General features: G+C 40.5%; 3 protein-coding genes and 1 long non-coding RNA gene across 9 annotated transcripts; 2 read left to right on the top strand and 2 right to left on the bottom strand.

The window, feature by feature from the left end:
- Positions 1 to 204: 204 nt before the first annotated feature.
- On the top strand, positions 205 to 18,450 carry Nadsyn (NAD synthetase). 6 transcript variants are annotated; one of them, XM_065302428.1, is made up of 8 exons: positions 205 to 255; positions 15,498 to 15,651; positions 15,707 to 15,962; positions 16,017 to 16,412; positions 16,472 to 16,675; positions 16,728 to 17,647; positions 17,708 to 17,855; positions 17,912 to 18,450. In XM_065302428.1, exons 2-8 carry the CDS (start codon positions 15,506 to 15,508, stop codon positions 18,002 to 18,004), a joined length of 2,163 nt encoding a protein of 720 aa, XP_065158500.1. In that variant the 5' UTR covers positions 205 to 255; positions 15,498 to 15,505; the 3' UTR covers positions 18,005 to 18,450. The 6 variants fall into 6 exon arrangements, with proteins under 6 accessions (XP_065158500.1, XP_065158499.1, XP_065158503.1 ...); XM_065302427.1 differs by having other exon boundaries at positions 16,728 to 17,855; XM_065302431.1 differs by lacking the exon at positions 205 to 255 and adding an exon at positions 12,019 to 12,158 and having other exon boundaries at positions 16,728 to 17,855.
- LOC135791871 (uncharacterized) lies at positions 10,046 to 11,125 on the bottom strand. The gene is given in 5 exon segments (XM_065302435.1): positions 10,046 to 10,430; positions 10,487 to 10,624; positions 10,677 to 10,817; positions 10,870 to 11,037; positions 11,039 to 11,125. Coding segments are annotated over 5 exon segments (714 nt in total). The 5' UTR covers positions 11,107 to 11,125; the 3' UTR covers positions 10,046 to 10,231.
- Nna1 (Nna1 carboxypeptidase) lies at positions 11,162 to 14,256 on the bottom strand. The gene is made up of 10 exons (XM_065302434.1): positions 13,948 to 14,256; positions 13,473 to 13,753; positions 13,264 to 13,416; positions 12,834 to 13,207; positions 12,514 to 12,772; positions 12,168 to 12,448; positions 11,953 to 12,112; positions 11,646 to 11,873; positions 11,492 to 11,583; positions 11,162 to 11,433 (listed from the first exon to the last, which is right to left on the bottom strand). Exons 1-10 carry the CDS (start codon positions 13,973 to 13,975, stop codon positions 11,190 to 11,192), a joined length of 2,100 nt encoding a protein of 699 aa, XP_065158506.1. The 5' UTR covers positions 13,976 to 14,256; the 3' UTR covers positions 11,162 to 11,189.
- Positions 18,451 to 21,261: 2,811 nt separating the features above from the next.
- On the top strand, positions 21,262 to 23,141 carry LOC135791937 (uncharacterized). Its single transcript, XR_010548157.1, has 2 exons — positions 21,262 to 22,029; positions 22,540 to 23,141. It is a non-coding gene; the product is annotated as an uncharacterized lncRNA (long non-coding RNA).
- The last annotated feature ends 1,173 nt before the right edge of the window (positions 23,142 to 24,314 follow it).

Raw genomic sequence — 24,314 nt, 5'->3', positions numbered from 1 at the left:
AACCGATTTGGATTTCTAGCAATAACTGAATGTCTGTTGTGTGGGTATATTGAAAACGCCTTTTATTTGATGTTTGAATTCGCGTTCAATTACAAAGTAGTACATGTATTTTGCTCAATCCCCGATTTCAGCTGAGTGGCGCGCAGTCTGCGCGCCGTGTTTGCCGCTTGTTCGCATTCCGAAACGTGGGTGACGACTTTATAGCCTCTTGCAGTGATCGCAGCCAACCTACAGACCAACGACAAGCAACACCAGGTAATTCATAGAAACACACACGCAAAACATTAATAAAAGCTTGCAAAATCTCAAAACTAACAATATAGAAACACTTTCAACTCGATGCAGGCACAAACGTAACCTAAAAACGAATCAAGAGTATTTCTGCTGCGCGATGACTTAAATCTGATCTGAAACTGATAGGGTTGATGATAAGTTATTTCGAGATCGTTTCCTGTCGCGTCGTGATGTTTAAAAACGTTTTACTACGCTGACTGGCCCGTCGTTCTTAATATACGCTCATCCACACGCCAGACGCGTCCGCAGACTGCAATTCGCACGAATTTTCATTCAAACGCACGGCTAATTATAACCGGCGAGTGCATAAAAACCGCATTAATTTCGTTCGCCGTGCGACTCCCAACGTGCACAACTTGTTTTTCTATACGATTTCTGTACGATGATTTTTGTGCAATATCTGTAAATCTCGGCGGTGCGCGACGCTGCTGCGTTTACGACGTGTAAAAGTAGAAGTTATTCGCGTACGCGTATAAGTGCAATAATAATTTCCCATAATTTAAATTCCGATGCAAATTTAGCATCGCTCGGTGTCTCGGAGCGCCGTCGTGTGTTTGCTCCCCAGCGTCTAGTCTTCCTTCGCCTCGAAAACGTTTTCTGTTTTCATTCGTTTTCCGCTGACGACGTGCGTGGATAGGCTTCTCGCACACACACGCTCTTCTAAACTGGTCGAGTGGTCCGGCCGTCGATTACATTTGAATTTTTTCGAATCCGCTCGCTGCGCGCTGAGTGAAAAATGAATAATAAACGCTAAAAAATGCGAGCGCACAAAAAACTGGATTAGGAATGCGTGCGTACGGCTGGAATTCACGAGCGCGCGGCGATTCGACGTCGCGCTCCGAGAGTATCGTAATTGAGTATAATAATAATAAATTAAACGGAAGTTGGTTCGTCGTCCCGGCCGCCGCCGTTCGATGGCTGACGATGATGACGAACGTGTTCCACAGGATGGGGACTGTAGTTATCCACGTCGAGAAACGTGGCGCGGAGTTTTAGTAAATAAGAAAAACACGAATAGCGTTCGATAATTTAATCAGCTAGATTCTCATTCACATTCTCGATTGAGATCTTCGATTGGGATGGACCTTGAGCGTAAACGGAAATCGTTTTTATTATTATTTTTTCGTTGCTGGCCTAGCCCGTAATAGGTTAGTTAATTTAATATTTCAAGCTCGTTAGAAAATGTTTTTTAATAACATCGCGTTTTGTTCGTGTTATCGGTTTGTGGCAAATAAGGAAATGCAACATAATTGTCGTTAGAGTTTCGATGTGTGTTTGTTTGTAAGCGGATAGAAAAAAGTGCGTAGTTGTGAAATATTTTAGTGACAAATGTGGCGCGTATCCGGTTTCCTATTACATACGCGACACACACTCACAGCAGATGTAATAAATTAAAAACGGGCGTTCACGATACTGTTTGTTGTGTTGTGTTATTTTTTTTATTCGCAGCTTATGTCGAACTGTACAAATTACACTTTGGCATAGGTAAAGTACACAAAGTCAAACATTCCATTCACACCGCACAATGGCAGCAGCGAAAAGTGCTGGGCTTTTAATGCGATCGACTGAAAGGGCCCGGGCCGAAAAGAATAAATTCGCAGGTCCATTTTCGACCTTTATGAATGTCCGTGCCGTGCGCGCCGTTAAAAGTCGACGTTAAGCCCTCGAAAAACCGGCGAAGAATTAAAACTCCGAGAGCTGAATAGGAATGCCGAATGCGATTCCGGGAAGGCGGAATTTTTCTCTCGCGTCGGGTGGTTCGGATGATGGTGTGTTCTTCGCCAGCGCACAACCTGCCCTCGGCATCATTCCATTCCGCATTGCACATGCTGCACCCCGTGTTGTACTCTTTGAAGGGCACTTGCTTGAGAACCGTCTGCACCGATGGGTGGATGCGGCTGCAGCTGTTGTTTTGGGAAGTCGACGGCGTTCACACACACACACATATACGGCCACAAGGGGAGGAGGAGGTTGTGCACCGTCTTCCGAATCTGCGCTTGAGGGCTGCGACCACTTGTGGATTTACGACCACCGAAGAGAAACAAGCAAACTGAAAATCGTTCTCTGTTCATCATTCTAATCCGAATGGCATTAATTAAATGCGCATTTTTCATCCTGGGTTCTATAGGTTTCGGGTAGTACTCATGTCAACTTGTTCTTCCGTTTGGCATTAATTCGACAGATAGATTTCCTGTTGATAGACTCGAATGCATTTATCATTCCCCGCCGCGCGTCGATTTATTTCTGTTTTTGTTTTATTTACTCAACAAGTCGAATCTAATTAAATTTGCAAATATAGAAAGAGCGAAAGTCTCGACTTAATTAGATTTGCGCGCCGCTGCCGCTGCTGCTACGAACGAATTCCGATGAAGTAATTTATAAAATTTCCTTTCTTGGCCGGGCGTAAATGTTAAGTACTCCAGTTGTGGAGTGGACGGTTCGGTGCGTAGACGGACGGCCGAAGATTTTTATTCAAATTTCCTCGCCAGCTAAAGGTTTTTATTGCGTTATTTTATGTTCGTTTTGTGCGTGGTTTCACTCCTTCGCTTACTATAAACGCGAGTAATTTATGAATTACGCCGCCATACGTTTTCATTCATATACGAATTGTTATTTCTGAGGCGGAGGTAGGAGGATATATTATATTTCTGCGCGGTGTGACTTTCTCTACGAATGTCTTCTGATTAGCGGCGCGCGTCGCCCGGAATGGAGATTTTCGTGTGTGTGCGCGACCGCGAGACCGAGGCTTTACACGTCCTTTACGTGGTCCGACGCTTTCGTGCGCTTATCGCCCTGCTGGGTTCCTACCTGATGCGTGCGCGCTCGTCGTCGTTATGGTCACCATCTACCATCTGGCCACACGAAACTCCTTCACACTCCGGCCTACTACGCGACGGACGTGTGTCCGTCTTTTGCGTCTGCATACCTGTGTGCCTACGCGCCCAAACCAAATGTCTCCGACTGCGCCACAGTCCACACACACAGCTAATATAATAACAAACGCTCAAAATTTCAATTCAATTCGCTTGCTATAAATAAATATGTATTAATTTGATGATTATTGTTGGTTTAGCAAACGCGTTCGTTCCGTGTGTGTGTGTGTGTGTTGTGTGTGCACTAAGCGCTGAACAAATATTTATTCGACGCGCTCTAATTTCCTAATTTGTTCGAGTGCGCGGCAATTGCATCGATGAGTTGCGATCGAAGACTTCGACGACTTGGACGGCGTATCAATGAGATTTATTTTTGTTTTGCGAGAGAGTCGCTTCGAGAATAGACCGCCGCGATGTCGGCGCGCTCGTTCGGGGAGCTATTTCGGTGGCGGATGTTTACTAAATATATTACGCGCCGCACTTCCTGTCCGCGGGCCGCCGCGGCGGGGCATAATGCGGCATTATATTCCGTATCGATTCCGATTGTACGCGCGCCGAGCGCGTATTGCGTTTCGATGAGCTCTCCATTCATAAACACGTCATTACGACACTCAAGCGACAAACAACTTGCGTACGAATCGTCCTCGGCCAACGTCGAATATGCTTTCATTCATCATCACCATCCGAAAATAAATTTTTTGATCGTGAAAATCAACTCTGATAAAATATTTAAAAATAAACCATTTCCGATAGCCGCAGTTGGATTAGATTTTAATAGTGGTTAACTTATTTCACTCCCTTTCTAATGAGACATCTTCTATTACATTATCTGCGATGGTATTGAAATAACAATCAATCAAAGTTGATGTTGATGTTTGTGTAAGTCATAGGAAATTTTCCTCTGCACATTCTCCTGCTGACCTGCAGCAGCTAGGCACTTTACCAGAGTTGAATGTTTCATGTTTCATACATTGAATGCACCGCGCGCACACCAACTTCAATTTCGCCCGCTCGCTCATGTTGTTTTGATGATGTTTGATGATGATGATGCGTTTGGTTATTCTGGCCGCGTACGCGCCGCCGAGCGTGCGTGGTGTGAGTGTGTGTGTGTGTGTGGAGTGGAGTCGGGGTTCGGCCGGATCGTCTCGAACTCGTCACTTCCGGTGGCGGGGGAGCCGGGCCGATGCCGTGGGAACACGCCAACAGCCAGAGCCAGCAAAAACTAACGTCTTACTAGCGCATTAAACTTCTAAACCTAAGCAATAAACATGCTAAAAACGTAAACGAAAAAAGCGCGCGCACCAACTTTTATCGAAGTTGGGAATGACTCAAGTTTTAACATGGCGGCGGCGTCAAGAGTTGCGCTTCTACGCCGGTAGTTTTTTGCAATGTTTGAATGAATGAATGAAACTTTGAGCAGCGTCAGGTCTCATGCCTTTGTGAATGAACGAAATTAATGAATGAACACACTCGACGAGTCGACCGACCGGCTGTTTTCGAAGGAAGGAAGTAAGAATTCTTCATGCATGGCCGTGACACGGGATGGTGCGCTTCTTGCGCATCCTCCAGCGCACATGTCGCCGGCGAGCGGTTTCCTCCGTCGTCAGCCAGCCAGCGAGCGAGCGAGCGGCGACTTCGGATTTGAATAATTTTATTATTATTGTTATTAGTTTAGTTTATGAACGCGTCGTCCTCAATACCGACCGCATCTACACTCGTGAGACGACAGCGCACTCGAAGGGATTACATAACATCCTCTTTTGTTTCGTGGCTATATCGGAAAGAACCTCTTCTCGTCAGATTAGTTAATGTCGGCGATGACAGACATGCAGTGAGAAATTTCCACCCTTTGTGGCGTGAAGTCGGTATAAACAGCTGGAATTTTAATCAATCTAATTTGTTTGTTTTTTTAAAACCGGCATGTTGGATGTGTTGCTGTAGGTAATTAATCGAGGGCGCACGAAAATATTTACTTGTCTGTTGTTGGTTTTTTTTATTTCGCGGCGAATTAGGGATTGTTATTGGGTGGAATTAATTTTTCTTGTCGCTGGATGCGGCGATGTTTACACTCGATGCGCTGGAGTTGGGTGAGGCACGCAGCTAGTGAGGAGAGCACTTTACTTCATTACTTCCTCTCATATCTTCGTTCAACCGGTTCGCATCTTGCGTCGCCTCGCGTCGCCATCGAGCTTCCTTTTCCTTTTTGGCGTTGCGATGCGTGCGACGGTGCAATATTTCGTCTCGCACCGAGATAAAACGTTCGAAAAGAGAGCGCCGAGCGGAAGCAACACATTCGTGCAGATATAAAATATAAAATTAGAACGGTTTTTAAATATAACATCCGATTAGTCCGGCTATCTCTCGGAATAACAGCGAGGAAGTTACTTTAGGGTTCGAAGCGATTGAATGAGTTCTTTGGGCGTCGTGTGTCGAGCGAGCAGCGGCATTCTGAATAGACAGGAAGCGGATAATCCAGACGCCTTCGGATCGCGCGCTGTTCGACAGGCACGTACGTCCCGTCCCGACCGGAAGTACAAAAGCGTCGCTTCTTTTATGACGAATTTAATACACTCGCTCCTTCCCTCGCATCTTACGCTCCTCTCTCACTTCTTCCGGCTCTCAATGGAATTCATTCATGCTTCCACCAAAGTATGAACGCTCATTGATGTCCCGCTCGATGTGCCATGATGTTCCAAATGCGTTTTGTGCTTAGAAAAGCAGAATCATTTTGGTATTAGAGAGGAAGCGACGATTATGAATAAACAAAAGACAGCTCGCGACGTGACCGCCGGTCGCGGCGAACAAAAAATATCTACACAACGCGCGCAAAGCGAAACGAAAAACAAATGAAAACGTGTAATGACTGCGTGATTAACCGTAATACGTTTTTCGCTTGGCCAAGGACACTTTTATAAAACGCATTCGTGACGACGCTCTCGGACACGGCTCAAGCACGGCGCTCGTGACTCCTCTAGCGGCGCATTATTCACGCTTCATTCCGTTTTGGTTTTGTCATTTTTATTAGCGGCGAACGGCTCAGCTGCGCTCCATTAACGAATTAAATTTTTGCACCAATTCCGCGCAGCACTACGATGCTTTTTATAGGTGTATTAATTGCCGACATGCGCGCCGTAATTAAAATGACTCACAAGTGTGTCAACACTGCGGCCCGCCGAATATCTATTGTCTTCGTGCTTGTTGTGGCGAGTGTGTCAGTCATTGATAAAATTGCGTAGTTTCATCGGCGACAAAAATTGGCAGCGAACTTTCGACGAGCTGGCAGCGTTTTGGCACCGAATCGAATGAAACGCGCCCATTAATTAAGCGGCATCGGGCCGGGCCATTCAAACGTGGCTCGCGCGCTACTGCTTCTAGGCTATCGCTGAATTGTGTATTACGCATTCCGAATAAACAGTGTCACATTGTTACTGCGAGAGCTGGTTACGAGTTACGCGCGCTAATTATAAACGCGCTAATCGCGACCGCTTGAAGAATTCTTTCTTTTTTATAATGCGCAAACACACGCGACGAAACGCACACGCAGGAAATCGCCGCCGGAAATTGATAATTATTATGTAGACTATCAAATGTTTAGTTGGTATATTTTTGGTGAACAGCAGTGCGCTTTAAAACATGCGCATAACTCGTTTGAAATTCTGGTGATTTTTATTCCCTTGTGCAAAGTTTTATTAATGAATCTGGTCGTAAAAATTAATGAAATGTAAAAAGAGACGAACGTAACGCAAAACGTTTGTTTCACGCTTGTTTTCGTCCCGGCTGCTGTGGCGCGCGTTCATTAATATTCCGCTCGTTTGTGCCTCACGCGCTCGCGCTCCCGCTCGATTTCGCATTTCATTGTGTATCCCGCCGGTGGCGAGTAGCCCGGTAGCTACCTGAATATATCCCTCCGAATCGCTCGGCGCACGTACTTTTTTATGCGTCTATTCAGGCTTCGCCAACTCGTAATCGCGCTCCAAGCGCTTCGAAACGACGAGCGAAGAATGAAAAGCTCGACGGGGTGCGCGCGCGCGCGCGCCACGCCGTGGAATAAGAAACAAATCGTCGAAAGCGAAGCGGATTTTGAAATTGAAACAAAACGAAAACAACGACGAAGCCGAGGTGGAAAACGAGCTGCTGCGGCTGTGGCGAGAGTTGGTAAAGATGGTAAAACAAACCATTGAGACCTCTGAGAGACCCGAGACCGTCGAAAGCCGATGCCGGCCAAGTACGAACGAAAGGACGAATGAACGACCGCACCGCTGAGGATGGTGGAGAGCGAAGAATAACGCTCGCTAGTCGCGATATAATTGATTTCCTGGTATACGCACGGCTCTTGCACGGCCACGACCACATCCACAAACGCCGAAGAAAAGGAATAATAGTCGGACACAACTTCTTCTGCTTCGACCGTGCCAGTCTCTTGCCGTTGTTGGTTGTTGGCTGGATTTCTTTGATTCTCAATGTTTTGTTTTTCACGTGCACGCGTTGCGCGTTCTATTTCATCTTCACGTTTGCATTCGAGATGGCTGTTTTTTTTGACGCGTGGTTGCTGATAGTCATCTTCACAGCGAGGCAGGGTCATTTGTGACATCGCGTTATGCAATCGCATAACGCACCAGAGTGCAAAAACATTACGAATGTTGTTTGGGAGAAATAAGAAATGTTGTTGTAAATGGCAGCAGAGTAAAACAACCGAGATGAGCTTATAGTACAAGAAACTTGCAACGTCGTTCGAAGCTTCACTTGAACGTTTTACAAGAGCAGCCTCCTCGCTCACATCGTGGCTCACATTTCTGCTTCGCGCCGTGAGCGGCCCGCTGGATCTCTTCGTACACATCTTCTCAAGGCCGCCGCATTTCTGTTTATGTTAGCGCGCTCTGGCACGCCAGCATCCGCACACACGATAATCAATGACTTCTTGTACGTTACGTCGCGTTACGTTGCCGCATTGCTCCGGCGCGGATCGATGTGAAACGTCGCATTTATCGATTCCGTGAAGTATGAATATGTTTTTCATTCGAGCAGTCGGCGTGTCTCGCCCGAAGAATCGATGATCAATCAAGCATTATACTACGAGCTGCGAGCCAGGGAACTTGACAGAGATTCAGAGGACATTCGTTCGGATGAATGAGCGCAATCTCTCATCGATAATCACACAATGTCTGTCACTCCAAGACCATCTTCAAATAGTCAGTGCAGTGATGAATTCAACCGCAACTGCCACTAGGAGAGAGAAAAATAATCTAATCTGAATATTTAATTTATTTTTGTACGTTTTGAAAACTTTCTGCGGCCGATGGATTTTTTACACCTATGCGTTGTTGGTCTCTGTTGGCCGTTCGTGAATATGTTGGCGTTGGTTCGTTCGCGAGTGGGCAGCGCGGGTTAAAAATACAACTAAATTGCTGCAAAGTGTGGGTGTCGAACCTAAATTCCCCGAACGCTGGTAGGTGTCCGATTCATTCATATTCGAATGGATACGCGTTGTCGTTCCTCGTTCCACTCACTTTTTGTGGTACGAGTTCTTCGTGCGCGCAACAACGCCGACGTGACTCGGACGTCTTTTTCGGGCGCGAGCGCGCTTTCGTCTGCATATACCTATGTGTAACGCGTACTCGCATTCATACTCTCCTCCACCTAGGAAGCTTCCTCTCAGTCTGAGGAATAAATAATACACGCGACCGCATTGCTTAAATATTTAATTCTCCTCCGCTTGACCAAGACGCTCGAAAACAATGAGAAAATATATCATTCCTGCGGACGGCTAGGCTGATATTTGGTTTTACATGTTTTCCTCCTCTGGCTGTGCAATATTTTAAAATTTGAATGTTTGTATTGTTGTGTAGTGTGTTTCTGATTTTTTCGGTTTGATAATCACGCACACGCGAATGAACGGCGAATGTTGTGTCGATTGATCGGCGCGCGAGACTACGGCTCGTCGATTTCCGAGAAATCCGTGACACAACGACGGTGTCCCATTATTTTTCATAATGCGACGCACACGCACATTCATTTCCAATATTACTAATGCTTCCAGCGACAAACGACACGGCGGACAGCTCTCGAGCGACGATCGAATCAAAGGCGATACCAAGAAACGCGCGCGCAGCGTGGACGGTCCCTGAGCACCGCGGACTCTGAATAGAGTGACGGCCTCCGTCAACCGCGACATCGACATCAACTATTGATGTCTGCAAGCTGACATTGCATGGCATTCCGAATGCTGAAAACTAATTAAATGCAACGTTCAATTTCCAACTGCCATTAACTTATTTGATTCAACTTCTCCAATGCGTTGGCTGCGATACGAATGAACGGGAAAACTCGCACGAATTTATGGCGTTTAATTAACAAGCCGAAGTTGTTGCGAAAATCACAGCAGGAGAGTTGTCAAGTTTGTCGTAGGATTCGTTGGATTGGTGTTGCATGTTTGCTCTTTGTGCGTCCAGCAATTGCCTTGACTTAGATCGCACTGCGCTTTACCGCACGCGCCGTAAGAAAATAATTTTCGTTTCACGTGATTTTCGCAAATATGCGATACAGTTCGTTTGGCAATGACGCCTTGTGTGTTTTCATTGTTTCCGAGCGCACAGTGTCCGCGTGCGCTTCGTGCGCGAGTTAGAAAACTGCGCTGAACAATGTATGTATTTTTGGTGGTTTCCCAGTGCGTTTCCCACTGTCGAATATTTTTAGCCCTCGTTTTGGCAACTGCTTGTTGCGTAACTTTCATTCAGTGTTCTAGCAGGAGTTTTGCGCATATTCATTTTTACGAACACAATTATTTTATTTCCTACAATCCAGGTTTCATGATAGGCAACCCAAATCACAATTTTGTTCATTTTATTCTTATAATTTCAAAATTGGAATAAAAAGGACTATTTCACATACATACACATGACATTTATTGTAAAACACATGATATTGACAAGATGTGATTAGTTTTAATGTCCGTCTAATTTTGACCACTTTATTTCGTTGTCGTGGCTTGGACAACACAGGACTTCAAATTTGTACCTCGGATGAATAACATTGCAGGCATTGCATAAATAATGTATAATATGATACTACTCATTTGGCATCAATGCTAGTTTGGTACTTTTAGCTGGTTTCTTTTTCTTCTTCTTAGTTTTGCCGTTTGCTTGGCTGATTTCCTGGGGCAGTTTGGAATCAAAATTAACTTTGATCACTCGGAACGTTGGACTTCTTCTCGGTTTTTGAACCTTGTGGTTGTTGATTTGGTCAATGGTCTGCTGACGCTTTATACTAAAAACATACAACTTAAGCATAAAAGAAACTTGATAAATTAGTGATAAATTTACGTTATATTATTAGTTTTCTTGTTGGTTTTTGGTTCCTCCTTTTTATCGTCTTTTGGTTTATGACTTTTTTTGTGCGTTGATTTTTTCTTTTCGTTTTTCTGTGTCTTCATTATAAGGGCTTCTTTATCTTTGCAATCACTAAGAAATTTAAATAAATTAAAATCAGTTTGTTTATTTTAAAAGAAATTACCTCTTCAGACCCCATGACAGAGGATTTTGTGGATCCATATCACCCACACCAAACCACAATTTATTCTTGAGTGAAATCAATTTATTTTGAATTTCAATAAGTTTAATCATTTGAGGATTGTAAGCACTATCGCCAAGCATTCTATAATGAAAGTATTTAGTATGTTTGTCTGGCGTATTTGTAATTTGTTTACCTGTGTTGAATCGGTTGCAAAATGTTAGCTGGTTTATTCTTTGAATGTTTCACAGGAGTTTTTTCAGGCAGTATTTCATTTACTTTGAACTCGTTGGTGGTAACTGTCTGCATGCTCCGATCTGGAGCAGTTCGCTTCTTCTTCTTCTTTTTGTTTTTGAGTGTTTTCCTTCCTAGTTTTTGGTGCTTCTGAGCAGGATGAGCTAGATTCGTCGCTGCACTCGTATTTCCAATTCATAAGATCTAAATTTGCTTTTCGCACCTAACAGCATCCAAAGAAAAACACACGTAAAAAGCCAAAAAATAGTTTATTGTTTAAAACTACGCCTCGATGAAAAAGGCATAGTTTTCGTTCGATATCGGAAAGGTAGAAATAAAATAAGTCATGGTTAGCCCTACCCTCAGAGGTTTTCGTGCTTGTGGTTTTTGCATTTGCGTCTGACTGTGCGCTTTTACCGGCCGCAGATTCTTCTTCTTTTCGGGGGTAGGTGGTGGTGCAGCCGTCGGTACGGCCTCCACGTGTTCCTTTCCGTCGGCACTCGAGGAGGAATCATCTCCATCATCGCTGGTCAGTTGAAAAAACACATAAAACCACCACAAAACAACAATATAGTTAATTTTACCTGGAATAATCGGAGATGTCAATATTAGCCGGCTCGTCCGCATTGGACCCTTCGTGCATCAGGCGACTCATAATCTTGACGCGCAGTTTTTCCTACAAAAGCATAAAACGCGTCCCATTTTAAAGCAAAAAAATATAGGCGTGAGGGTTATTACTTTTCTGGGATCCTCGTCGTAAAAGTCGAGCAGCGTTTGACAGAAGGTCTTGCCCATCAGTTCAAAATCCAGTGTGTTGAAGTGCGTCTCGTTGCGTCCGCCCAACGTTGATCCGGCGAAGGACGCCTCTAGCGTGAAGCTGTTTGCAATGCCCATCATCCACATCACGACTCGCCCTGTGCCTTCTTTGCACTTCTGCACGCGGAACTTACAACTTTGAAACGAGAACTACTCGGCAGACAATGAAGAAAACATTAAATAAATCATCGTCGTTTGAAGACATAGACCAATTTTAACAATGTTTTACCTTTTCAGGTGCGTTCTTGTGCAGCATCAATGGGAACACTTGCTCGTAGAGTTTCCTGTCCGGATTTTTACGATTCTCGCAACCAAAGATGAATATATTGTTGCGTTTCGAATGAGCATGCAGATCACAGTACATTGCTACACCACATTCTTCCACAAGTCTACACAAATTACATTTTTAAGAATACTTTTGAAAAGTATTGCCAGGTAACTTACTTTCTTATCATCAATTTCGTATACCAAATCGTCGGATAGTACTCGCGTATCACAGTCCTGTACTGACGATTGAGATCTCTGCCGGTGAGTGAACATCGGTAATTGCCTACAATCACACCGTCAGGATTCAACATTGGCACAAGCTTGAAAATAAAATTGTCGCGCAGTTCTTTCGCTGGACCACAATCACTTGTGAGATACTCTATAATTCCGTGCATTATCCATGAAGCTGGCGTTTCTCCAGGATGAACTCGGGCTGTTATTACAACAGCTTTCTTTTTCTAATCAAATATAAAAGGAGTATTTTTAAATTTTTGTTAATTAAAGAATAAGATATTAATTTCACCTTGTTTGGATTACTTTCATTTGGTGGTGTGGTCACAGTAACATAATACACGTTATTCCCAGCGAGTGACTTACAGAGCAGCCTCAAAGTGGTATAAGTACCTTTGATAGGATGTGCTACGATGCTGAACAAATACTCCTGCAAATCCGTGTAGGTGTACGGGTAACTATGAGCAAAGTACACCTCGTCGTCGTTGTGCGGGAAATCGAACGTAAACGTGAGTGTGTAAAACGTTGGCATTTCTGAATTATCATCAACACTATTGCGAAAACAAAACCGATTAATTTTCTTATTTTTTAAATAATGTAAAAATTCATTACCTATCATTACAAAAATACGCAATATTGTTACCAACTCTTCTCCAGCCTATTGAATGCATCTGAGCATCTTTGGTGCTATACATTAAGGGCTTCATTCCGTCCTCGTATAAATTTTCATTTTTTGTAAAGTTAACTATCGAAAAGCGGTAAACTAGGCCTTTTTTCATTCCGGTGACACGGAAATAGAACCACTGCATGTGTCGATTGGTGTACATATCGTGTCTTAAGTATAATTCGTAGTACGTATCATGAATTTTGATCGCTTTGGCTAGATTCCCGGATTCAAAGCGAGACTCAAACCGGAGACCTTCTTCTTCGGGCGTTGGGCAGGTTTGTAGTAAATATTTACTTCCATTTACGCTTGATCTTGAAAACTACAACAATAGTTTAGCAATATGTCATTTATATATGTTAATAAATTAAAACGCACATAATCTACTGAACTTATCGGATAATATTGATAAATTAAAATTCCAGCTTCTTCTCCTACTGGTTTCGGCTGAATTTCACGTCCAGTGATATTATAATAAGGCTCAGGAGGACATATTTTATAAGGGATGTGTTTTACTCTTTCGTCTAATACCTTAAATGGAATATAGTCAAAGTTTTGTTTTATTACTGCGAGAAATTTAATTTCACTTGGCATTCGGAGGGCCATCGTGCTTTTTGCTGTCCTTCAACCTCTATATCTTTATCTCGGTTTTGCTTGTACTTTAAAAACCAACTAGTGACTCGATCTGCGGCAGTCTCATCTTCCTGAAATCGCCGCCCTCCGAAGACATGTTCCATATAGTAGCAGCTGTTTGCCGAATGAGCTTTGCGTGGCGATGTGGGCGGAAACAAATCATCTTGCAAATCCTTAACCGTCCTTGGGTTTCCGTCGGCTGTGGTGAGATACGTATCGGAGCAGGCACGTGACACTAAATTGGAAAATTGGAAAACCATAAGCGCACGCACACATCTCCCCATTTTAATAACTGCATTATTTTCATGAGGTATTAAATCGATGCACGATTGCGTGTTTTGAACTTGTCAAAGACTCGTATTTTAATCGTATTAAACTTTGCTCGATTTGAAAGCTAAGATGTGACGACTGAGTAGTGAATTTGTTTACCAGGAAATGAAGATTTTTCAGGCTCCATCTTTGCCGACTCTGCTTGTTAGACACACTTATATAAACTTTTAATTTGGCTTCATCAATGGTTATCATCTGTTGTTCATTTTTGGCATTTAATTTGACTTTTTTGAAAAATAATTTAAATTAATTGTTATATTTGATTGTTTACGTTCGCATTTCGTTCGTATGCAACGTGATAATATTTTCGATTCCGATGTTCATTCACCCGATGTCGCGGCGTCACTGCGGCAGCTTGTGAAAAATGTTTTCCACCCGTCTTCGAGTGGATTACCGTGCATATTATAATGGTAATCGCGGTAAACATCAGTCGACTAGACGACCGCCGTCGGGAACATTGGTCACCATGACGAAAATGTTGATAGATCGATAGGGACATGCATGTGGCAGTCCATCCAGGAGGGTGAAGCCATTTTTCAGCTGCAATTAATGCGATGTTCTTTTTCAACGTTCCATCAAAGAGCGCCTACATTTACTTTTCACCCTCATTATAATGCCCTCGTGCTCATTCATCTTATCAGCGAAACGTGTTTGCTTTCATTCGGAAATGCATAAAAGTTTCTAACTGAAAACTTGTTTGGAACTTTCCTTGTTCTGCTGCGGTTGTTAATTTTCCGAAATGCAATTAAAATGAAAATTTGTTTGTCCTAGTTTGCCGTAGTTTGACGCGGTCGTATATTGCCATACCGGAAATCCTAAATGCCTCCGCATTCTTATCTAATTTGTTGGCTTACAATCCACTCAATTTTTTTTTGTCAGACGGGCTTAATGGGAAAATGCACCATCGAATTTTCATCGGAAATGCTGAAAGACGCCGTAATTCGTGACTATAATGGAAGAGTTTGGTGCCAGGCTGCCTGCTGCTACTTAAATTATAGTTCCGGTTGTTCAGGGCATTGGCATTAACGTGCAAATGCGCGAAAAACTAATGGAAAGTGTTAATATAAAAACGTGTATATGGTGTGGCAGAGAAGTTTTTAAATAGCCTATTATTCAATTTTAATATCTTATGTACATATTATGACTCAAAATAAATATTATCGCCAGAAATTATAAAATTTATGAAATATAAGTATAATATAAATTAACTTAAGTAACTTAGATTTGCCGAACAAATCAACATTCATAATTCTTCATATTTCTGATTTTTAATAAAGTTTGAAATAATTAACCATTTGGGCGGGCAAACGCGTTGAAAACCGGATATTGTTTACACCATATGTACCTACAATTTATATGTGTAAGATGCTAGTGGTTTAAGTGCATGTAAGTGTACTTCGTTTACAGATCCGGCTAACCTAATATTTGAGTTTGATTCGTTGTCAGTTGTTCACAATGTTTGTTCGATAATTTCCTATTCAACTTGGTTTGCAGTTACATAACGTGTCTCAAAAATTTTGCAAGAAAAACTTCTGGTAAAAATACATAAGTAATTATACGGTAAAGTTTGATTTTAATTAATAAAATTAAGTGCAACAAGTGTACAAGTCTTAAGGGTTAGAAATATAGTTTTCTTTTGGATGTTTTAGATAGTAAAATGGGAAGGAAAGCAACTTTCGCCGTTTCTACCCTGAACCAATGGGCTCTGGACTTTGATGGTAACAAGGAGAGGATTTTTGAGAGTATTCTTGAAGCAATTGATGCAGGTGCAGCCTTTCGAACTGGTCCTGAATTGGAGATTTGGTATGCATTCAATAAATTACTAAAACAAAATAATTATGTATTATTTTTATTGTAGTGGTTACAGCTGTGAAGACCACTTTTATGAAAGTGACACATTTTTACATAGTTGGGAAGTACTAGCAGATTTGCTGAAGGCTCCAAGATGTAAGAACATTATAGTTGATGTTGGAATGCCAGTTATGCACAAAAATACAGCTTACAACTGTAGAGTACTCTTTCTTAATCAAAAAATACTTTTAATTAGACCCAAATTAATGATGTGTGATGGAGGAAACTATCGGGAGACAAGATGGTTTTCTGGTTGGAAAAAGGTAAAAATTATTAAGTTTTAACTAAGAAATTCATACATATACCTATAAATGAAGGTACGACAAGTTGAGGATTTCTTTTTGCCGCGGATGATTGCTAAAATAACTGGTCAGACAATAGTGCCTTTTGGTGATGCAGTTCTGTCAACAATTGATACTTGTATTGGGTTTGAAATTTGTGAGGAGTTATGGAATCCACATAGTCCACATATTGAAATGGGTTTGGATGGAGTGGAGATTTTTGTGAACAGCTCAGGCAGTTATACAGAGTTGAGGAAGGCTTATGTTGTCTGTGATTTGGTAAAGAGTGCCACATTTAAATCAGGAGGATGTTACTTGTTCAGTAACTTGAGAGGTTGTGATGGACAAAGAGTATATTTCAATGGAGGTTCATGTATTGCTTTGAACGGTGATTTGTTGAACTATGCCAAGCAATTTTCATTGCAGGATGTTGTAAGTGCGAATTTTTTAAAGGTTTGTAAATTATTTTTGATGAACTTGTATGTGAGAAGGAAGTGACAACTTCTACGATTGATTTGGAAGATATTCGTACGTATCGTAACAGTTTGCGTTCGAGAAGCGCTATGAGTTCGGCGAGCCCCGCTTATCCTAGAATTCAAGTTGACTTTTCATTGTCTGGTGATGATGATGCTATGCTACCTATAGCGATGCCAATTGAATGGAATTATTTGCGCCCAGAAGAGGAAATTGCACAAGTATGTCAATTTGTTAGATTTGGTTCAACCGAGTAACTTTTTTTTTATTTAGGGTCCTGCTTGTTGGCTGTGGGATTACCTTCGTCGTTCAGGTCAAGGTGGCTTTTTCCTTCCTTTGAGTGGTGGTGTTGATTCAAGCAGCACAGCTTTAATTGTGTATTCAATGTGTAACATGATAGTGAAAGCAGTTCAAACGGGTGACTGCAAAGTCCGTGCGGACATTCGAAGAATCCTGGCTAATCCTGAATACATTCCGGCATCCGCCTCCGAATTATGTCAACGTCTTTTGGTAACATGTTACATGGGTACTACAAACTCGACGAAAGAGACAAAACATCGCGCAGCCACCTTAGCCGCGCAAATTGGGAGTCATCACATGGTTATAACTATTGATTCAGTTGTTAGTTCGGTTCTAGCAATATTTAGTTCAGTGACGGGATATTTTCCTAAATTTGATAATCAAGGTGGTTGTCCAAGACAAAACATTGCTCTGCAAAATATCCAAGCTAGACTGCGAATGGTTCTATCGTATTTATTTGCGCAATTGATGTTGTGGGTGAGAGGTAGGCCCGGTGGGTTGTTGGTTTTAGGATCAGCCAACGTTGATGAAGCTCTGAGGGGATACATGACAAAATACGATTGCTCCAGCGCTGATATTAATCCTATTGGTGGCATTTCAAAAACTGATCTGCGTTCGTTCTTAAATTATTTTAAAGATCAGTTCAAAATTTCAATCATTGCGGATATAGTGAAAGCACCCCCAACGGCTGAATTGAAGCCTTTGATTGAAGGTCAACTAGCACAAACTGACGAGCAGGAAATGGGCATGACCTATGCCGAGTTAAGTGCCTTTGGTAAATTACGGAAGCAGCAATATTGTGGACCTTATTCAATGTTCTGCAAACTCACACAGACCTGGTCGACTACATACACTCCAAGGGAAGTTGCTGAGAAAGTTAAACACTTCTTCAGGTTAATTATGTCTGATGAACATTTCTGGTTACTGGTGGTTAATTCTTTATTTTTCTTCAGATGTTATGCTATCAACAGACACAAAATGACTGTGCTAACACCTTCCTATCACGCAGAAGCGTACAGTCCTGATGATAATAGGTTTGATCATCGTCCAATTTTGTATCGTGCAAGTTGGTATTGGCAGTTCAAAGCAATAGATTCATTGGTATGGAATTTTCTACAATTTCATGTAACTTTGTACCATGTAAGCATCTTTTTCAGGTGGATAATGGTCAAGTGAAACGGACAACTTCTAGTGGAGGGCCTAACAAACGGCAAGAGCTCTCAAAACAACGGCCGGGTGTGCCTGTGTAGATGATATTAATTAGTTTGTTACATACTTTTTTATTTATATTTTAAAATCACTGCTCTAGCTGCCCTTAGATATTTTAAATATATAATAGATGATAGAAGTGACTCGTGTTCAGGGCACAGTATGAGGGTAGCGGTAGAAGTGACTCGTGTTACCAGCACCGTATGAGGGTAGCGGTAGAAGTGACTTGTGTTCAGAGCACCGTATGAGGGTAGCGGTAGAAGTGACTCGTGTTCAGGGCACTTTACGTGGATAAATGTATAACTGACTCTCATTCGCTCATTTTTTCTTATGAATTAAAATTTTATCTCTTAGATTTCCAACTTAACTGTCTTATTTGATAGAGAATTGTCCGTATATTAAGAATTTGCGATTCGTTTCTTTCTGTCTCTTTTAGTTTACGAGATATTCGCAATTGAAATAAATAGCCAAAAATTAAAAATTGAAATTTTGAGCACTTTCAGTCTCGATTTTAGACCTTTTACCCCATGAAATTAAATTATATTAAATTTCTTTCTTATACAGAATTTCCCAATCTTTCATAATCTACAATTTTGTGGTTGCTATCTCTTTTAGTTTAGAAGATATCAGCTATGAATAATTATAATAGTCTAAATAGTGGGACTAGTACCTATCGCTTTCATAGATGGTACTAGGATGCACTGAAAATCATAAAATCGAGTTATACGGCTTATTTTTATATTTATCGACAAACGTGGGCACGAGAATAGTTTTGTGTACTCGTACAATGCGTTTATCTGCGATTCGGTGTAAACAACTTTTTTATCGCATGTGTCTCGCGCGCTATCTCCTAGCGCCACATCAACTTGCTGCATGCAGCGAAGTCTACTTCAGTTTAGATCACAGGTAATGTTCCTATTGCAAATTCACGCACAAGATCGCGTACCGTCGACGCGCCGTCTTTGCGCACCGCTTACTTTCTTATCATATACTGTCTCGTCATTGTTTACGCAGTTTCGGTATGCCCCATCGGTGGATTGCAGCCAGTTTCGTGCCGGTCGCTGGTTAGTCCAGTCGTGTTTTGAGAGACTTATATCGTTTATTCAGACTTCAATATTCTAAATTTGTGTTACACTCAAAGGTCAATCGACTATTTATTTGTACTTTGCGACTATTGTAATTAGTTTAATGTTTGGAAATGCCGGTTTGATTGCGTTTGTTATGTATATTACAAGTCACGTGATAGTGGATTTGATAACATTCTTCACTCAGCGTTGTGTTTGGTGTCGGTTACGAAATAAATCGGATATATATCGCCGCCATGTTGATTCTCATCATTAAGAAAGATCTATCAAGCTTGTGTATGTATTTTTTAACTAAACAGATTTCCGTTTTAACTATTCTATCTGATAGAGATTGGTCCGTAGATTAAGACGCTGCGATCAGATCTTAAATATCTCTTTTAGTTTACGAGATATTCGCGTTTGAATAAAATGGGCAAAAATTGAGAAATGTCACTTTTTAGCACTTTTAGTCGCGATTTTCGACCTTTTACTGTAGGAAATATAATTATTTTATATTTTTATCTGATTGAGAATTTTCCAATCTTTCATAATCAGCAATTCGTTGGTTGCTATCGCTTTTAGTTTAAGAGATATTAATTATCAAAAATCGTCGAAAAAAGTATCAAGCACCCCCCCTTGGCAATTTTTTTCTTAAGAATTAAAATTTCATCTCACAGATTTCCGTTTTAACTATCTTATCTTATAGAGATTAGTCCGTAGATTAAGACGCTGCGATCAGATCTTAAATATCTCTTTTAGTTTACGAGATATTCGCGTTTGAATAAAATGGGCAAAAATTGAGAAATGTCACTTTTTAGCACTTTCAGTCGCGATTTTCGACTTTTTACTGTAGGAAATATAATTATTTTATATTTTTATCTGATTGAGAATTTTCCAATCTTTCATAATCAGCAATTCGTTGGTAGCTATCTCTTTTAGTTTAAGAGATATTAATTATCAAAAATCGTCGAAAAAAAGTATCAAGCACCCCCCCTTGGCAATTTTTTCTTAAGAATTAAAATTTCATCTCACAGATTTCCGTTTTAACTATCTTATCTTATAAAGATTAGTCCGTAGATTAAGACGCTGCGATCAGATCTTAAATATCTCTTTTAGTTTACGAGATATTCGCGATTGAATAAAATGGGCAAAAATTGCAAAATGTCACTTTTTAGCACTTTTAGTCGCGTTTTTCGACCTTTTACTGTAGGAAATATAATTATTTTATATTTTTATCTGATTGAGAATCTTCCAATCTTTCATAATCAACAATTCGTTGGTAGCTATCTCTTTTAGTTTAAGAGATATGAATTTTTGAAAATCGTCGAAAAAAAGTATCAAGCACCCCCCCTTGGCAATTTTTTTCTTAAGATTGAAAATTTCATCTCACAGATTTCCGTTTTAACTATTCTATCTGATAGAGATTATCTCTTTTAGTCCGTAGATTAAGACGCTGCGATCAGATCTTAACTTTTATCTCTTTTAGTTTACGAGATATTCGCGTTTGAATAAAATGGCCAAAAATAGAGAAATGTCACTTTTTAGCACTTTCAGTCGCGATTTTCGACCTTTTACTGTAGGAAATATAATTATTTTATATTTTTATCTGATTGAGAATTTTCCAATCTTTCATAATCAGCAATTCGTTGGTAGCTATCTCTTTTATTTTAAGAGATATGAATTATCAAAAATCGTCGAAAAAAAGTATCAAGCAGCCCCCCTTGGCAATTTTTTTCTTAAGAATTAAAATTTCATTTCACAGATTTCCGTTTTAACTATCTTATCTTATAGAGATTAGTCCGTAGATAAAGACGCTGCGATCAGATCCTATTTATTTCTTTTAGTTTACCAGATATTCGCGGTTGAATAAAATGAAATGATTGAACACTCGAACGCGGTGTCACAATAAGTTCGAAATCATTTTCTCTGATGCGGAATTTAATTCTGTGTCTCCCTGTATTGAAATTTATTTACCTCATTTCCAGATATGTATTGACTTGTTTTGCATATTTTTGTTGCATATTTGATAATTTGATGATTTGTTTTGTAGTTGATTAATATTTTCAAAGGTTAGATGGCGCTAAGATTTATGGTTTTGCATTAAATATTGCTTGTTGGTGGTAGTGAGTGCACACCGTGTCCGTGTGGATCACGCGATTTCGCGCAAGAGATAAGTTTGTTTACCTGCAGGTATCGAATCTTTATTTCGTGAAATCAAAACACACCGTTGCTGTTTATTATATTAGGATCGTAAATTTAAGCAAATATTCTTCAATTCCTTCATGAATATGACTAACAATTTTATATTAATTCTAATACATTTTTATTATCAACTGATGATTACGGACTAATGTGTTACCCGGTAAACGAAAAACGATGCATGTTCAAATTAAATATCACTAAATCTGGCAATCTGTCAGCATAAGAAATCAGAAATACGCAAATCGAATTTTAATTTTTTATTATCCTTACTAATCTAAATTTCGAAACCACTGTATCATTTATATATCGCAATAGCATGGACTAAAAATTGTAAAATAAAGCATTGTGTTTATTGGAACACAATATACACTTTCTTATCGCATTGCCGTGTGTCGTCGTTGCCAACACCTCACGCCGCATATTGCTGCATCTTAGTTTAGTTTTGATCCCAGGTAAACTGCCAAATGCAATTCGCGCATATGGTCGCGTTTCATCGACGCACCGCCGGCTTTGCGCATCTCTTGCTTTCTTATCATAAACTGCCTCATCGTTGCTTATACAGCTTGCGACCAGTTTCGTGTCGGTCTCTGGTTGATTCAGACGTGTTTTGTGCGACTCGTATCGTTTATCCGGACTTCTACTTTCCAGTTCGTATTATATTCGATCATCAATTGACTATTTAATTTTTTTAACTTGACTTTAGTAACTTTAGTACTGTTATTTATTATTTGCGCGTACCTAAGTGTATCGCGGCCATGTTGTTTACCTGTTGTGAAGTGCCGTCGGCCATCTTCCAATTGGTAAGAATTGCTATTTATTTTATTCTGCACTTGCGTAAATAACATTGGACTTAATTTAAAGTTAGAATAATAAATGTAATTGATTTAGTTTTCCGTTCTATGCGCCTGTCGGTATCCGATATAACGTCGCGTTCGCCGTGCATGTGTTCCCCTTTCAGGCGCATCATGGCCGCTGCCGGTATTGCGCCTCTGTTGCAAACAATACGGTCTTAAAACCTAATTAATACAGTAAATTCATATGAACGTTTGCATCTTTTATTAAATTCAAATTAAAATCTAAGCGTTTCTAACTTGTGCCGACATTGCCAGCTAGCATTGTGTTCAATCTTCTGACTATTGACGCTTATCGGTGTTTGTTTACAACTAGTGTGTTCTTATCTCGTTCGCCGTGTGGAATGCACCGTGCACCCACATTTCGACAACAAACATCGTGTTTTGATGCACGAATTGATAACATTCTTTTATTTTGCATTTATATAACATGTTTTAACTTTTATTCATTTATTATAGTAATTGAAGAAATACCAGTGAGGGCCATGAGTTACCATACACGTGGAGAGAGTACATGGGTGAGATTATAATTAAATTCTTCATTTCATGGGCATAGTTCAGTTTCGCGTCATTGTAATTGTCATTCCGGTTTGAATTACTATAAATTTAATACATTGCCCGCCTGGGATATGCTTATTTTTACTGATGTTTAATGTTTACACTGGAATGCCCCTGATATGCGAATTTATTGACATTTCTTTTCGGTTTGCTCCCCCGACTGATGCGAGATGCTAGGCCGGTTGATGCATGAAAATAAAACAGATAAAAATATATTTATTCCGTACCCTACAACTTGCACACGAGAATTGTTTGACTTCTATTTATTTATCGGTGTTAGTATTTCTATTCTTTTGATTAAATATTTCATTGAATTATTTTGATTTGTTCTTACCGCAGTTTTATTTGATCGGGAATTTCTCTTCAGTACAGTTCAAAATTTCGGGTTTTGTAGTGTCGATTCAAGCGAACAATTCTGGTTTTAATGCAAATCCATTCTCTGATATGTTTCCTACTTGGCTTCAATACTTGTTCTACGATTCTCAATCTCAGGATTTGCACTCCTGGTAAGTCTCAATTTATTTTTATTTTCTTAGATATATGTACATTTTGCATGTATGTTTATACTTCTGATTGCCAGAAAATTAGGTACGCGAGTTATAGTTAAATTTTTGTATATTTGCGCGTTATTGTTATAACACGCGAACTCGGGCATACCTAGTTCGGATTAATTTTCAGCGAGGATTTCAAAAAGCAGAATTGCCAGAAATCTCCGCCGGGTGGTATTTGTTAGCGGTAGAAGTGACTCGATTCAGGGCACCTTACGAGGCTAGCGGTAAAAGTGACTCGTGTTCAGGGCACCGTAGGAACCCGCGAAAATTTGAATGAAAGGGTGATTTTTGTCACTCCTTGCGCTAGGAATTGTAGTTTTTTTGTTATAACACGCGAACGCGGTGTCATAATTAGTTCGGATTAATTTTCCCAGATGCAGAATTTAATTTTGCATCTCCCAGTATAAAAATGTTTTGCCAGAAAATTCCGTAACGCGAGTTATAATGAAAGTTGTGTTTGCGCCGTAGTACTCGTTGCGCTAGGAATTGTAGTTTTTTTGTTATAACACGCGAACGCGGTGTCATAATTAGTTCGGATTAATTTTCCCAGATGCAGAATTTAATTCTGCATCTCCCAGTATAAAAATGTTTTGCCAGAAAATTCCGTAACGCGAGTTATAATGAAAGTTGTGTTTGCGCCGTAGTACTCGTTGCGCTAGGAATTGTAGTTTTTTTGTTATAACACGCGAACGCGGTGTCATAATTAGTTCGGATTAATTTTCCCAGATGCAGAATTTAATTTTGCATCTCCCAGTATAAAAATGTTTTGCCAGAAAATTCCGTAACGCGAGTTATAGTGAAAGTTGTGTTTGCGCCGTAGTACTCGTTGCGCTAGGAATTGTAGTTTTTTTGTTATAACACGCGAACGCGGTGTCATAATTAGTTCGGATTAATTTTCCCAGATGCAGAATTTAATTTTGCATCTCCCAGTATAAAAATGTTTTGCCAGAAAATTCCGTAACGCGAGTTATAATGAAAGTTGTGTTTGCGCCGTAGTACTCGTTGCGCTAGGAATTGTAGTTTTTTTTAGTATAACACGCGAACGCGCTGCTAGAATATGTTTGAATTAATTTTCCCAGATGAACATTTAATTCTGTGTCTCTCGGTATTGAAATTTATTGCGAG

Source organism: Atheta coriaria, unplaced genomic scaffold (assembly GCF_025399875.1).
Source record: "Atheta coriaria isolate IRGN ID8LTWV9N9 unplaced genomic scaffold, Caltech_Dcor_3.1 hic_scaffold_5_pilon, whole genome shotgun sequence".
Classification (NCBI taxonomy): domain Eukaryota; kingdom Metazoa; phylum Arthropoda; class Insecta; order Coleoptera; family Staphylinidae; genus Dalotia; species Dalotia coriaria.
Note: the sequence above shows the minus strand (reverse complement) of the source record. Positions and strands in the feature narration are given on the sequence as shown.

What these genes read in the sequence shown, in the direction of transcription:
- Nna1 (XM_065302434.1), bottom strand. Translation starts at nt 13,975, where the DNA reads ATGGAGCCTGAAAAATCTTCATTTCCTG. An exon ending in CGATAAGTTCAGTAGATTAT is followed by an intron (nt 13,208 to 13,263) that starts GTGCGTTTTAAT and finishes CTATTGTTGTAG; the next exon opens with TTTTCAAGATCAAGCGTAAA. An exon ending in GCGTATTTTTGTAATGATAG is followed by an intron (nt 12,773 to 12,833) that starts GTAATGAATTTT and finishes TTTTCGCAATAG; the next exon opens with TGTTGATGATAATTCAGAAA.
- Nadsyn (XM_065302427.1), top strand. Translation starts at nt 15,506, where the DNA reads ATGGGAAGGAAAGCAACTTTCGCCGTTTCTACCCTGAACCAATGGGCT. An exon ending in GGTCCTGAATTGGAGATTTG is followed by an intron (nt 15,652 to 15,706) that starts GTATGCATTCAA and finishes TTTTTATTGTAG; the next exon opens with TGGTTACAGCTGTGAAGACC. An exon ending in TCAAAGCAATAGATTCATTG is followed by an intron (nt 17,856 to 17,911) that starts GTATGGAATTTT and finishes CATCTTTTTCAG; the next exon opens with GTGGATAATGGTCAAGTGAA.